A 13872-nucleotide genomic window follows, 5' to 3' on the forward strand; every position below is an offset into this window, starting at 1 on the left:
ATCTCTATGTAACAGCCTAAATAATTTTATTGAAAAGCATGCCAAGGCAACATTTATTTTTTTCACACTTCTCCACTGTTTGTAAATGCAGCTGTGAGACAGAATTTTCCCCTTGCTCTAGGCAGAACAGGTAAAAATAACAGTTCTCAAGAAACCACTTCATGTAAAAGCAAATGTTTTAACAATAGACTCTTAGTGACAGCTATTAAGAGAGGATGATATAAGCACAAGCAAAGTCTTCTTACCCGCTGATTAAGAAATCCTGCCATCATATCCATAGTCATGCAGGAAGGCTGAGCAACTAAACGGCAACACAGGTTTCCATACAGGGGCAGCCAGAAGGAGGATTCCTCTGGAGGGAGGAAAGACCAGGCAAAAGAGAGATAAACACTTAGCTGTGAACTAGCTTGCCCTAAATGTATAGTTTAGCTTTCTACATCCATTTTTACATTATAATCATGAACGCAAAGAAGCTTTCTTATCTTTAAAGACAAGGATTTCATCCTGTAGCATTAGACTGAAAACTGATTTTTAGTCTTCAGTAAGTTTTTAAATTTAAAAAATAGTAATAATTTCCCAAAGGACTTCAAGTAAAAATGGAAATGCTGTTCTGCAAGAACAAGTTCTTCTTACATAAAACATAGCTTTTAAATCTCATTTCACAGCTAGAAACATTTTGAAGGATGAATACATTGGCCATCTCATCTAAGTATGATCCCTGAGCCCATCCCACTGTGGCACACTGCTACAGGTGAGCCTTTTATCCAGGCTTAGATTTGTATCTACTTCCATCTTCAGGATTGGAAGAGCATTTAGGATTCTGAGAGGTTTCTATCATATTGCAATATCCCTCCTCACAGATCTGCTGTGTAATAGGGTTTCTCTTCTGTAACAAGAAGCAGGTAACACAACATTCCATTGGCATTAATGTGTCTTTGGTCACGTTTTAGAAATGCTGGTAATGAACTAAAATACCCAGGTATGTCATTTCTGAGCAGACAGAATTATCTAAATTAATGACAGAAAAAATAATTTTAAGAAGAAATGGTATAAAGTACTAATAAAGAAAGGCTTACAAATATCAAAGATACTGAGAATTATTCATCCAACCCTTCAAGAAAGAAATGCCCCATATATCTTAAAATCTGTACATATTCAGAATTAATGAAGTGTAAAGAATCAAATTCTCTTTGAGGTCAAGTTTACCCAAGTACAAAATAAAGTTCCCAGAAGCTTCAGCGAAATACAGTGAAAGTCCCATGTCTCAAATTCATAATTAGAAGGTGGCTTATGGGAGGGACTATCCTTTCAGAAAACAATAGACCAAGTATCAAAAATCATAATCCTGCTACTTGAAACATTCGCTTCAGTTGCAGCATAAACATGTGTCAGCGTCTAAGCTGACTGCTGCCAACTTGTGCCACACTGCAAGCATGCATGCTTACGTCCTGTGTTAAATCTGGGCCTGAAACAACCCAGTGGAATCAAAGCTATTTTTTCCTACTTTCCTTCCAACTACAGAGGAAAAAGCTTTTCTTCATTCTGACACTCTTCCTTGCTTGTAAGAAAGAGGAAATAATTTGTATATAGCTACAGTTCACAGAAGATCGACATGCAAATGACCAAAAAAAAAAAACCAAATCACAGAAGAATCACATTTTCATCTGGACTTGAAATTTTACTCCACTTATAGTTTGCTCAGCTGTGTACAGATGCCTGTTTTAGAGAGGTTAAATATTTTATTAAAGTTGTTCTATATTAAGTATCAAGAAAAATAATCTCTTTAAGCGCTTTAGTTTACAAGAGAGAGAAATGCAAAATGTTACTGGGTTTTTATTTCCTTAAATTGGTACCATATGTACTTACCATTTCCTGTAATAGTAAGGTTGTGGGTTCTGAAACTGTCCTCAGCGTTCTCCAGTCCCAGTGTGGTATATGCTAGCAAACTGTACTTTGCTCCACTAAGTGTGAAAGAAAAGGCGTGTTTTAAGACATTTGTAATTCATGTTGCTCAGGCAGTAACTAAAATGAGTCTAGACACGCCCAAGGTAACACATCTTGGTACAGGGGAACACCACAGAGCAAGGTTGCGCTTCTCAGTGACCACAGATTGCCATCTCGCAACCTCTTCCCACAGAATTCCCCTATCTCAGGTTTTCCTGGAAAACCAACACTGTCCCAGTCTGTTATCTGCATGCTAAGTATTTATCTCCTGCCTCCACCCTGTGTATATCTCCAGTTCCTTCCCATTCTATGACTTCCAGGCCAATACCACAAGGCCTGTCAGGTGGCTCTTTCCATAGCCACCTCTCTTGGACCTGCCAGCCAAGAAACTTCTCTCATAGAGTCACAGAATGGCTTATGTTGGAAGGGACCTTAGCAATCATAGAATCAACAAGGTTGGAAAAGACCTCAGAGATCATCAAGTCCAACCTGTTACCTAATAACTAACACCTTGTGACTAACTAAACCATGGCTTCAAGCGCCATGTCCAATCCTTCTTTGATCACCTACTCCAACCTCCCTGCCATGGGCAGGAATGGCTCTCAACTACACTCAGCTGCTCAAGGCCTTATCCAGCCTGGCCTTGAACACCCCCCCAGGGAGGAGGCTTCTGCCTACAATCTGGGCTCCCATTTACTGCTGAGCTAGCGGCTGTCAAACCTAGGCATAAAGGCTGTGCTATCCAACCTCTCCTCACCCTGAGGATGCTGAAAGCATCTCTCTCGTCTAATCAGACACATAGTAATAATTTTCTAGCTTTTATTACTAGGCCTAAATCATCCAGATTTGGTAATAGGTTCAAAAATTGTAATAGGTAATAGAATTGACAACATAACCTTTATCTGAAAACACAGGTTAAAAATTAAAAGGTTTTGGATTGCTCCTCCATCTTGCTCTGCTCTTCTGCTTTGCTTCTGCAGGCTATACTTTACAAAACAATTTTTTATATATGTATTTTTAAATAGCATCTAATGGCTTTATTTGTCACATGCAGAAAGATGGGCAGTAAGCCCCCAGTTTTGTAGCATAAAGGACCCTCACACTTATTGTGCTTACAGGTTTCAGAACGTTATGCCTTTGTTTTGGATTTTGCCTAGGGAAAAGAAAATCACATTTACAATTCAGCACGGTGCATGTGGAATGCAAGTCTTGGAATAAACTAGTATAAATTTGGTATATGTTTAACCTTTTCCCCAAAATACTCTTCAGACCAAGTAACAGATTTACAGTCCAGTAATGCAGTAAGAATTTCACCTGGCTAACAGCAGTTTCAACAAAGCTCACAAGAAAACAAACCCCTTAAAATCACTAACTACTCTCCCCAGCAAGATCAGGCATAAGACCCTTAAAGTACCTTCAGTACAGCACAAGATAGCTCAGTGGTGTGAAAGGTAAGAAAACACTACTGAACTAACATCGCTGAAAAATAGTTTTCTATCATAATATTTTCCAAATATTATTTTTCCTCGTAGCACAGTGGGAACATATGGTTTTAAAATCTTTGGCTCTGCAGAGGAACAAGGCAGATGCCTACCTAGCCCTAAACCTAATGAAAAGAGGAGGAGGAAAAGTAGCAAGTTTGTTGGCTGGGAAGTCTATTACACATCTGTATCACAGGAATGAAAAGAAAATTAAATGTGATATAACGTTCTGGGTGAGAAATCACTGCTGTGAAACATTTCAAGAGGGCCATCCGAACAAAAACTCATCAGCATTTGTACATATATTCCCTGCTAGACTGTTCCCTAACAAAAGATTCTCCAGTGATTATGTTTTGCCATGCAGTTGAGCAATACATTACCGTTCTATTTAAACTGCATGCAAAAGTTCAGTTTCTTCTCACAGATAAAACTTCTGCGCTGGTTTTAAAGTTATTTTTTTCTCAAGTATGACTAATTACAAGAACCATGCCAAAAAAAATAGCTACTTCACTTTTAAAATATGCCTCACAGTAACATTTTCATTCTAACATACAAGTCAGTACTTTCAGCCAGCTGCAATATAATTTAGAAGTTTATCTGCAAATATTTTTCACATTTAACTGCCTAATCAGGATTGCTGGCTACATTTTGCCTCTACATTTCACAGAATTAGCCAACTACCTTAAATGGCAGTGTCTGTGTATAACAAAGAATAATCTGCCTGCTGCATCTTATTGAGTACTTTACATATCCATAATATTTTTCCATGTAATAACTTTCTTTAAAAAAAAAAACTAATCAGCTCATCTCCACAACATGCCTGTGGCAAAGGCTTGTTGTTACATCTGTTTACTGATCAAAAGACAGATACCAAAGCTGCCACACTGGTGTGGGAAGGTATAACGCTATCAGCCTTTAAATCAATCTATATTAATTAATACAGCTCAGGTTTCAGAATCTCTTCTGGAATGCTAATGTTAGAAACTCCAAGCTCAGTTCACTCATCCAGATACAGAGAATGGAGGATTTGTGAGTTAAAAAAAAAAAAAAAAAATCAATCAAATATGCTCCCTTTTCAATCAGACCTTAAATAATAGCAAGTAAAAGCAGATATAAGCTTCATGTACTTAAAAGAATCCCGCTGTAGAAGCGAGGCCATTAGATTATGTACTTCTAGCAAAATATCACTGTGAATTTACTGATTCAAACATACAGCGTGGAAGCTGTGCCTCCAGCCCAGGGGAGAACAATGCATAAAAGGCAATAGCAACAAGTCCATGTGCAGTCCAGTTCTGCAAGTGAATAAACATGCACTTCAGGGAGTCTCTCCAATGATTTCTCCCCAAAGCAACCTAGTTTCTCAGGAATTCAATGGTATAACTGCTCTAGTTTCTTTCTATGACAAATGTAAAAAGCAAAAAAATAAAAATTAAGAGAGAAAATCTAAGCAGGCAAAAGACCAAAAGCCTGTACCAAAATGAAAAGAGAGGTAATTAAGAGTAGAGAGAGTATTAGTATAACTGAAGTTAATCAACCTAAGCAACCATTTATAGCACTTTGTCACTAGGCTTTTGCAAGAAGTTGCAAGGCTGACAGTTTCCTCACGAACCAGGGAGATTTCTAAGCCAAGACATTTGACATAAAGGGATCACAGAGTTTTGGGAAAACTGAGAACTTCACCCTTGTGTGTTCTGAAAAGAAAAAGGCCTGTACAAATGAAATCTACAGAGAAAAGGTGTTCATATAATACAGAAAGTTTCCTTTTTTGTTGCAGTTTAATTTCACCAGCTGGACTGGTAAAATTCACTGGGAATACTTGAAAGATCTCTTGTAATCTTGCAATCTTTTCCTCTTTATAAGGGCTACATACCAAGGTCTTATTAATATAAATCCTAAGGGGAGCCTATTAAAAAAAAGACCACTTATTTTCTGCCTATAATAACCCATTTCATTCCAAGAAGCTTTTTTAATCACCTAGCAAAGCCATCATTAAACACATCATTGTTCATTTAACTCTACTAAGAAAGCAGCAGTAACCCTGAGATGCTTATTTACTGTAGAAACAACAAACTTCAGGATGGAGTAAAGCTAAGCACAATTACATCTGAGAAACCAAAACCAAAACCCAAGGGAAGAGGCAGCTGGTTAGATTGTCTACTGATGCTTCTTCCTTAAAAGACAGGCAATCTATATTCAAGCAAGTGTGACCAGCAAATAAGCTAGTAGTTGTATCTCAAGCAACTTGCATCTAATGACAGTGTGTCATAGAATAAGTGGAGCTTGTGGAAAGCACAGCCACCTGAGATAATGCAGACTGAAAGACACGCTGTCATTAGCGGAAACACACAGGAAAATTAGCAATAAAATTTGCTCTGATTCTTCTCTGGCTAAGATCTCTTGGATGTATGATTTTGATCAAAACAGTAGCATCAGCATACAGTAATATCTGTGTGACAAACACAGAATATGCTTGAAAGTTTCCTTTTAAAACCCAGGCTTTAAGGAATCCTACAGAAAGACTGGAGAGGGACTTTTCATACGGGTGTGTAGCGACAGGACAAGGGGGAATGCTTTTAAGCTGAGGAAGAGTAGGTTGAGACCAAATCTTAGGAAGAAGCTCTTCAGTACAAGAGTGGTGAGGCTCTGGAACAGGTTGCTCAGGGAGGATGAGCACCCTGGGGGTAATTCAAGACCAGGCAGGACAAGGCCTTGAGCAGGTGGGTCTAGTAGATAGCTGTCCCTGCCCATGGCGGGGAGGTTGGAGTAGATGATCGCTAAGGCCCCTTCCAACCTAAGCCATTCTGTGAAATTAGACTAACACTGCACTCAACACATGGCAAGAATCAGGCATTGATTCTTTACTGTTCAACTGCCAAAGAAGAAAGTAATTCCTTGAAAAAAATTGCTTTCTAGAAAAAAAGATAAAATCAATATGATCAATATTTACAATTTAGGTACTTGGCCTGCTTAAATCCAGTGGAAGTAAAGTAGATGGGAAACACTAGTAGGCAGTTAGCTTCATTTAAAAATGCATGGAAGACTTAGGATCATTTTTTAAAGGGAACAGGTGAATTACTGGGAATAGCATTTCTTTCCACAGATACTGAGAACCAGTAAGTCATTTTAAAATGTTCAGTAGTAAAGTCAATTAAGAAAACCCCTGTTTTTAAGCTTATAACTGTAAAATGCCATTGACAGTACAGTTTTATAGAAAAGCTAGCAAGTGGAATAGCCTCTGTAAGAACAGCAAACAGTTCTGCCAGCTTCATTAGGGAAGAGACTACAAGAGAGGTTTCTCCTCTCTACATACCACACTTACTATTTTGTACAACCTGTAACTTTCAGACACATCTACCTGTTTGTCAAGTATGAGCAAAATTGGCTAGGAGAAAACAAAAATATGGGGGAGGGAGTAATGGGAAAGGGAAGAGCCTATGTAGATGGATAGAGTGACACAGACAGACTGATTGTGTGAGCTTGGTTTGCACCAGAGAGCAAACTAAAACATTCTAGAGTTTGTAAGTAAGGGTGGATTTACCAACTAGCTAGCTGGTAGAGCAGAAAGATACAACCTACTTGTGTGTTTTAAGATGAGAACCAGGCCCCAGGGCTGAGTGACACAATTGGAATTCACACGTAATTTCTAATGTCTTATTTAAATTATTACTTTCCTGGCAACTTCCCAAAAATCCACAATACATTTGGCTTATTTCTATTTGTAAAAATAGAAATCCAGAATATCAATATATATGGCTTACTGAATTACTGGGTCAGCAGGCAAAAAGGCTTCAGTGCTGTCTTCTTCCAGCACAGCTTTGAGTTTCTTCCCTGTAGCTTTGCTGAGGGATGTTTTAAGCTTCTTTGCTAGTTTCTTAGGAGTGTTTGTTACATATAAAGGCTCCTCTGTACAGCAACTATACACTTCAACCTTCACCTGGAAATCTGGTCTTGCTTCATCACTGAAAGGAAGGAGAAAATTTTAGAGCATTTGTTAATAAACTGAGCATGCAGCCAAGGAATGCTGCTGCTACTATACATGTTAAGTAACGTCTATTTCTAATCAAGGGAAGAAATTCCATAGGATTCAAGTGAAGACATACAATAATATGGAATTAAAGATTAGAGTACACAACAGTAACTTACTGTTGAAGTCATGAGATGGATGTTATAATTAAACCATAAACAACTGCAAACAGGAAATTCAACGTTTATGTTAAAAACTGAAAAAAAACCCCGTGTTATGGAAATACAGAGGCAAGACATTCAAACACACTTCAATCTGCCCTCTGCTGTTACACAAGAATCACATGATTGAAAACCTATCCATGCCTATGGTACTAAATCAGACTGAACTGTTTTAAAGATATCTTACTGCACCCCAACCCCTTCAACATTACTCCACCCCCAAAAATCTCCTAGCTCACTTAAAAGGAACAAAATTTGTCATTCATAACTTAACTACCTACAGCTGCATTCTTCTGTCTGCAGCCCATACTTTCCCTGTTTGTTTTCAGTTCTACCATTTCTCTTGTTCTCAAGCTTAGTCATCAAACCAGAAGCCTAACCTCATTTTTCAGGTACAAATACTGTCATTACACACATGCCCATAACAAAATCATCCCAAAGGCTTTTATCTTGGAAGAGACAAGGCAAGTTGCAGTGCCTTGTCTGCTTTTGTTGTAGTATTCCACAGAAAATTGTAATGGTCAAGTCTCCTATCTTTGAAGAAGCTGATTTCAAGTTTTGCCCCCAAACTTAACTTGAACAGGTGCTTAAGAAAGTTTAAAATCAGATTTAAAGCTCCATTCTCTCTCAGTCACTCAGTTTTCAGGATCTTGATTTACAGTTTTCAGTAGTTTTAGCTTTCCAGACAGCTGTCCTCGGGAGCCTGAATCTAAGTTGCTAATATAAAAAACAAAGCAGTGGAAATAATAATTTAAAAAAAAAAAAAAAAAGCTAAGTGCCTCTCAGGGCTCTCTTAAAAATCAGAAAGCAACAAAAAAGTACATGAGCACACCTTTCTACTCTTTTCCAGGTTACTTTTAAAGATAAGCAAATAATTTCCTGTCTAGTATTCTTCAACTCTATGGACAATGGCTGCGTATAGATATAAACAGAAGAGGAGGTGTGGGAAGAGACAGTACCCTGCTGTACAGAATAACAGGTAAAGCACCGAGTGCAACATTTGTGACTATGTTTTCATAATGCTTTCAGGTGTTAGCATTCATTTAATTCTGTCCTTGAGGTACATGTTTGTTTATCTCTTTAGGTATTTTAAGTATTAGGTTTCAGCATAATAAAAATGAAAAGTTCAGGTGGTACATCTACAACCAGCAACATCATGCACATAAAACCGAACATATCAGAGGTGGGAATCCACCAGCCACTAAAATTAACAGGACCCCTACTGCTTCCATTGTCCCCAAAACTTTGTTGACCATAGCCAATCTCATTCACAATCTTATGCACTTTCTAAAGAAAACAGCAACATTTGTACTTCATTCAACAGAAATAAATTATACTCACAATATTGTCACATTTTCAAAGCAAATATCTGTTATTGTTTTATCCACAATAGCCACCTCTGTATCAAAAATCTCAGATCCCATTCTGAACAAACAGAACACTGCATAGCGCTGTGATCCTGGAGAGAGCCAAAGAAATGTCATATTAGCCATTAATACATCACAATACTAAATGCTTCCAGTAAAAAAAAGCAGAATCGTAGAATAGTTTGGGTTGGAAGGGACCTTCAAATCTCATCTAGTTCAACCTCCCTGCAGTGAGCAGGGACATCCGCCACTAGATCAGGTTGCTCAGGGACTTGTTGAGCTTGACCTTGAATGTCTCCAGGGATAGGGCTTCAACTACCTCCCTGGGCAACCTGCTACAGTGTTCCACCACCCTCATGGTAAAGAACTTGCTGCTAATATCCAATCTAAACCTACTCTTCTCTCATTTAAAACGATTGCCCCTCATCTTATCACTGCAGGCTTTTGTAAACAGTCCCTCTGCAGCCTTCTTGTAGGCCCCCTTTAGGTACTGGAAGAAATGGTAATTCAGATCTCCAAGGAATTACTCTCAAATTCTTCTTATCATAAATTTTTCATCCTAGGATTTTATGTTAACTGAAATATCAACACTGAATAGGTAGAACAACATTCACAGAAGGGGAAAAAAGCCTACTTTTGCCCAAGTTTTTTTTTTTTTCCTCTGATAATCAGGTGTATTTGTGCTGGCAACTTCAGAAATGTTGGCAAAAATGTAATTTTGTTTAATAAAACCAAATTTAGGAAAAAAGAAAAACATGAACATTTGATCCAAAGCCTGTATCATTTTATGAATGTACTATATAGGATTAGACTATTTTTGCATGCTTAGCCCCTTCGACCCCATTGAAAATCAAAGTGAAATCAATGCCAGGTGACAGCTGGAACGGATTTAGGGTTAATCTCCGTGACGCAGCAGAATGCATGTACTTGAAGACTATCCAATAATACACTCAACACCATCAGACAACTTTCATTTAAACTCCTCACTGGAAACATCCCCCAATATACTCTCTCAAGTGTAGACAAGACACAGAACAAGGTGTTTAGTCAGAAGTTTCTCAGCTATCCATCTAGGAACAACAATATTTTGTTGCTTCCTCTGGAATTCCTCCTCAGGAGAACTTTTTCAAGATTAGGAGTTAGATGTATAGAACCACGGGACTTCAACCAACCAACAACTTCAGGTTAAGAGCAGCTACACATCAAACAGTAAAATACAGAGCTACTGAAAGGTCAAAGAAGGGGCTGAAGTAAGTATGGACTTCCCCATCCAGTTTAAATTTACAGGCATAAGCAATTGCTTATCACAGTAGTTTACAGCATCTTACATACTTTCTTTATTGCTGAAGTGATCAGAGCCTTTCCACATTAATGGTATTCGGATATCTAAACCAAGGGGGAAAAAAAAGGTAGGGAAATTAAGTTAGAGCCAATATTGTAGATCTGTGATCAAAAATTACAAACACACTCTCATTTCTTTTCCTAATGTTCTGGCTGTAACAGGACTTCTATCCATAACAGCATAACTATTTCAATTCTATTATCTACCCATGTCAAAACAAAATTCATCAATTAGTTCAACTTCAGGTGTCATTTTATCACAGTATCACAGTATCACTTAGGTTGGAAAGGACCCCGAGGATCATCGAGTCCAACCTATCAACACAGACCCCATGACTAGACCATGGCACCAAGTGCCACGTCCAGTCTCCCCTTGAACGCCTCCAGGGTCGATGACTCAACCACCTCCCTGGGCAACCGGTTCCAATGCCGAATGACTCGCTCGGTGAAGAACTTCCTCCTCACCTCGAGTCTGAACCTCCCTTGGCGCAGCTTGAGACTGTGTCCCCTTGTTCTGGTGCTGGTTGCCTGGGAGAAGAGGCCAACCCCCTCCTGGCTACAACCACCTTTCAGGTAATTGTAGAGGGCAATGAGGTCACCCCTGAGCCTCCTCTTCTCCAGGCTAAACAATCCCAGCTCCCTCAGCTGAACTCTTTCAGAATTCATGTTAGGATAAAGAATATTTTACATCTCATTTGAAAGTACCTGAGAGTACATTTCGGAGTGGCAGAGTAACATAGTTCTGAGAGGTACTCTCAGAAGTCAGAGATTCTGGGCCCACTATCATGCAGAGATGTAAACTGAAACTGCTTGCCCTGTACTGGAAACCACTCATCCAACTGCAAGAACAGAAACTTCCTGTTTTAATGGAAAGACTGGGATACTTATACTGCAAACACTTAAGTCTTGTTTTGCTAACCACAGAGAAAATATCACTTGTAATCACATTCCCAGTAAGAATTGCCTTAGCTGGCATAAAAAGAGTTTACAAATCTTTTTTGTTTTAAAGTCTGAAATATCCTTCTACTTTTGAACCATAGTAAAGAGGCAATTACAGAAACATTATTTTAAGTCATGCCTGTCATTTTAATAACAGAAAAGTATTTTCTTGAACAAGTTTTTCCAATTTATCCACTCAGTCAAAAACAGCACTGAGTGACATTTTCTTCCAGTTTCAAGGACTCAGCTTTACACACAATGTTTCTTATTAGCCCCTTGTTAAAAGACAAATGCAGTAAGGGCTTTATAAATCCAAACTTGGTTTCTCAAATACTAGCGTTGGTTAAAAATACATGCAATATATTAAGTGACACATGATGGCAGCAGTGAACAGCACTAGCTCAACTGTCCTTTGGCTCAAATCTTCAGTATTTTGTAGAAAGGAGCATTGCAGACTCCAGTGTTGATCTCCGTATGAGGCTGATGGAAAAATCCACATATAATATGCTAAAACGAGGTATTTTGGCAACCTATTGTCATGTATTCCTACAAAGGCTTAGCCACAAAACTTTGTGTTGGTTTAAGTGAAACTGCATGTAGTCACTCTGTTTCAGAAGGTATATTACATTAATAAATGTAAATTTAATAGAATAGAATAAACCAGGTTGGAAGAGACCTTCAAGATCATCGCGTCCAACCTATCATCCAACACCACCTAATCAACTAACCCATCTAACCAAGCACCCTGTCAAGTCTCCTCCTGAACACCTCCAGTGACGGCAACTCCACCACCTCCCCGGGCAGTCCATTCCAATGGGCAATCACTCTCTGTGTAAAACTTCCTCCTGACCTCCAGCCTGAACTTCCCCTGGCGCAGCCTGAGACTGTGTCCTCTTGTTCTGGTGCTGGCTGCCTGGGAGAAGAGACCAACCTCTGCCTGTTTACAACCCCCCTTCAGGTAGTTGAAGAGAGCAATAAAGTCACCCCTGAGTCTCCTCCTCTCCAGGCTAAGCAGCCCCAGCTCCCTCAGTCTCTCCTCATAGGGCTTGTGTTCCAAGCCCCTCACTAACTTCGTTGCCCTTCTCTGGACTCGTTCCAGCAAGTCAACATCCTTCCTAAACTGAGGGGCCCAGAACTGGACACAGTACTCGAGGTGTGGCCTAACCAGTGCAGTGTACAGGGGTACTAGGACATATTATGGGACATCTTATGATACATGCTGTTTCAATGTGAAAACCTGCAAATTTCTCTTTTTTTAAGTGTTCATAAAAAGTAATTTCAGCAATGAAATATGTCAGGATATAGATTTAGACTGCCACAACTCCCTAAAAATCAATACATCACCATCTTCTGGAACTGCTTTTCACTTCTAAAGATGCAGAGTAGGCATTTCTAAAAGTAGTTCGTTTTTTAAAATAAGGAAACAGAAACTGTTTCATTCAAACAGTTACAAAAGTCTCTCTCAAAAGTGCAACAGCTATGTGTTTATCTCTGTCAGAGATAAAGAACAGAATGTCTCTTTCTTAAAAGACAAAGGTCATAAATGTACATAAATACACAAAAAAGTTACAATAAAAGCCTTTTTCTCACCTTTAATCATAGCAAACTCTAAGCGACAATTTTAATGCGCTGGATAGGTCTTGTTAACAATTTGAGAACTAAAGATTACTTTGTATCACACTGGCTGAAAAATTTCCACCTTAGTCAGAAAATCAGCAGGCTAGAGATAGCCAATGGCCTGAGCAATTTTAACATGATACTTATAAATCAGTTCTCAATTCAGTCTGGACTGAAAGAGCTGCTATTTAGCAAAAACAAAGATCAATTTTCACACCCCCTGTTATCAGTTACATTAGCTCTAAATCTGCATGGATTCAAATTGGATATATTCAAGCAATAAAATTAATCAGATTTAAAGGCAGTGATTCCTTTATAAAATTACTTTCAATTATGATTATGCTTTGATAACACTCAATATATTGTCTTCTAGCATAAACAGCCATTCATTCACACACGCAGAGCAGAAGTGAGTAAAAATAATAGAAGTGTGAAAATCTGTGGATCAAGGAATGCCCTCCCCAACACAGTCCCTGACATACAGTTGCTTTCTGTGGGAGTACCTTCCTCAGTACTCCTGCATAGCTCTTCCTGAACTTTTGGTGTTTACCACGTGATCACACTTTTTTTTTTGCTAATAGCCTAAGCTCCTGGCATGCACCATACCAGATGATACACTAATATATTTAGAAGTAGATAGATAACTTTCCCTTAAAAAATCTATTCTGCATCTTCAATTCTTAAATTACATGCCTGTCATATTACACAGACCACTCACTCCACGTTTCCAGCCTCTCCCAGAGAATTCAGTCACGACATCTCCTGATTCACGCTGTTTGCACTCACAACACATTCTCAAAAAGGCAGGGAACCTGCATATGCACAGGTGCCTCCCAAACACGCAGGGCAACTCCAGCAGCAAATCCACTGACGGCTGGCATACAAGACAGAAGAAATGTAGCATACCCAATTTGCTACACAAGGACTGGGAAAGACAGGGGAAGAATAAGAGGACATTACAGATGTGAACATAGTGCAGCTGTGGAAACTGACAGAAC

At 38.8% G+C, this 13872-nt stretch overlaps 1 protein-coding gene across 6 annotated transcripts in view; it reads right to left on the reverse strand.

Annotated features, from left to right (window-relative positions):
• RTKN2 (rhotekin 2) overlaps positions 1-13872 on the reverse strand; it is a 214394-nt gene that overhangs the window by 17656 nt on the left and 182866 nt on the right. For all 6 annotated transcript variants that reach the window (XM_068140107.1, XM_068140105.1, XM_068140106.1 and 3 more), the window contains 5 exons: positions 10310-10363; positions 8952-9069; positions 7184-7384; positions 1867-1961; positions 246-352 (listed from right to left, as the gene is read on the reverse strand). In XM_068140107.1, the coding sequence (XP_067996208.1) occupies positions 246-352; positions 1867-1961; positions 7184-7384; positions 8952-9069; positions 10310-10363 (575 nt within the window). The remainder of the gene's footprint in view (positions 1-245; positions 353-1866; positions 1962-7183; positions 7385-8951; positions 9070-10309; positions 10364-13872) is intronic.

The sequence above is a fragment of the Melanerpes formicivorus genome, unplaced genomic scaffold (assembly GCF_026170545.1).
Source record: "Melanerpes formicivorus ecotype bairdi unplaced genomic scaffold, bMelFor1.0.p_v2 SCAF_6, whole genome shotgun sequence".
Lineage (NCBI taxonomy): Eukaryota > Metazoa > Chordata > Aves > Piciformes > Picidae > Melanerpes > Melanerpes formicivorus.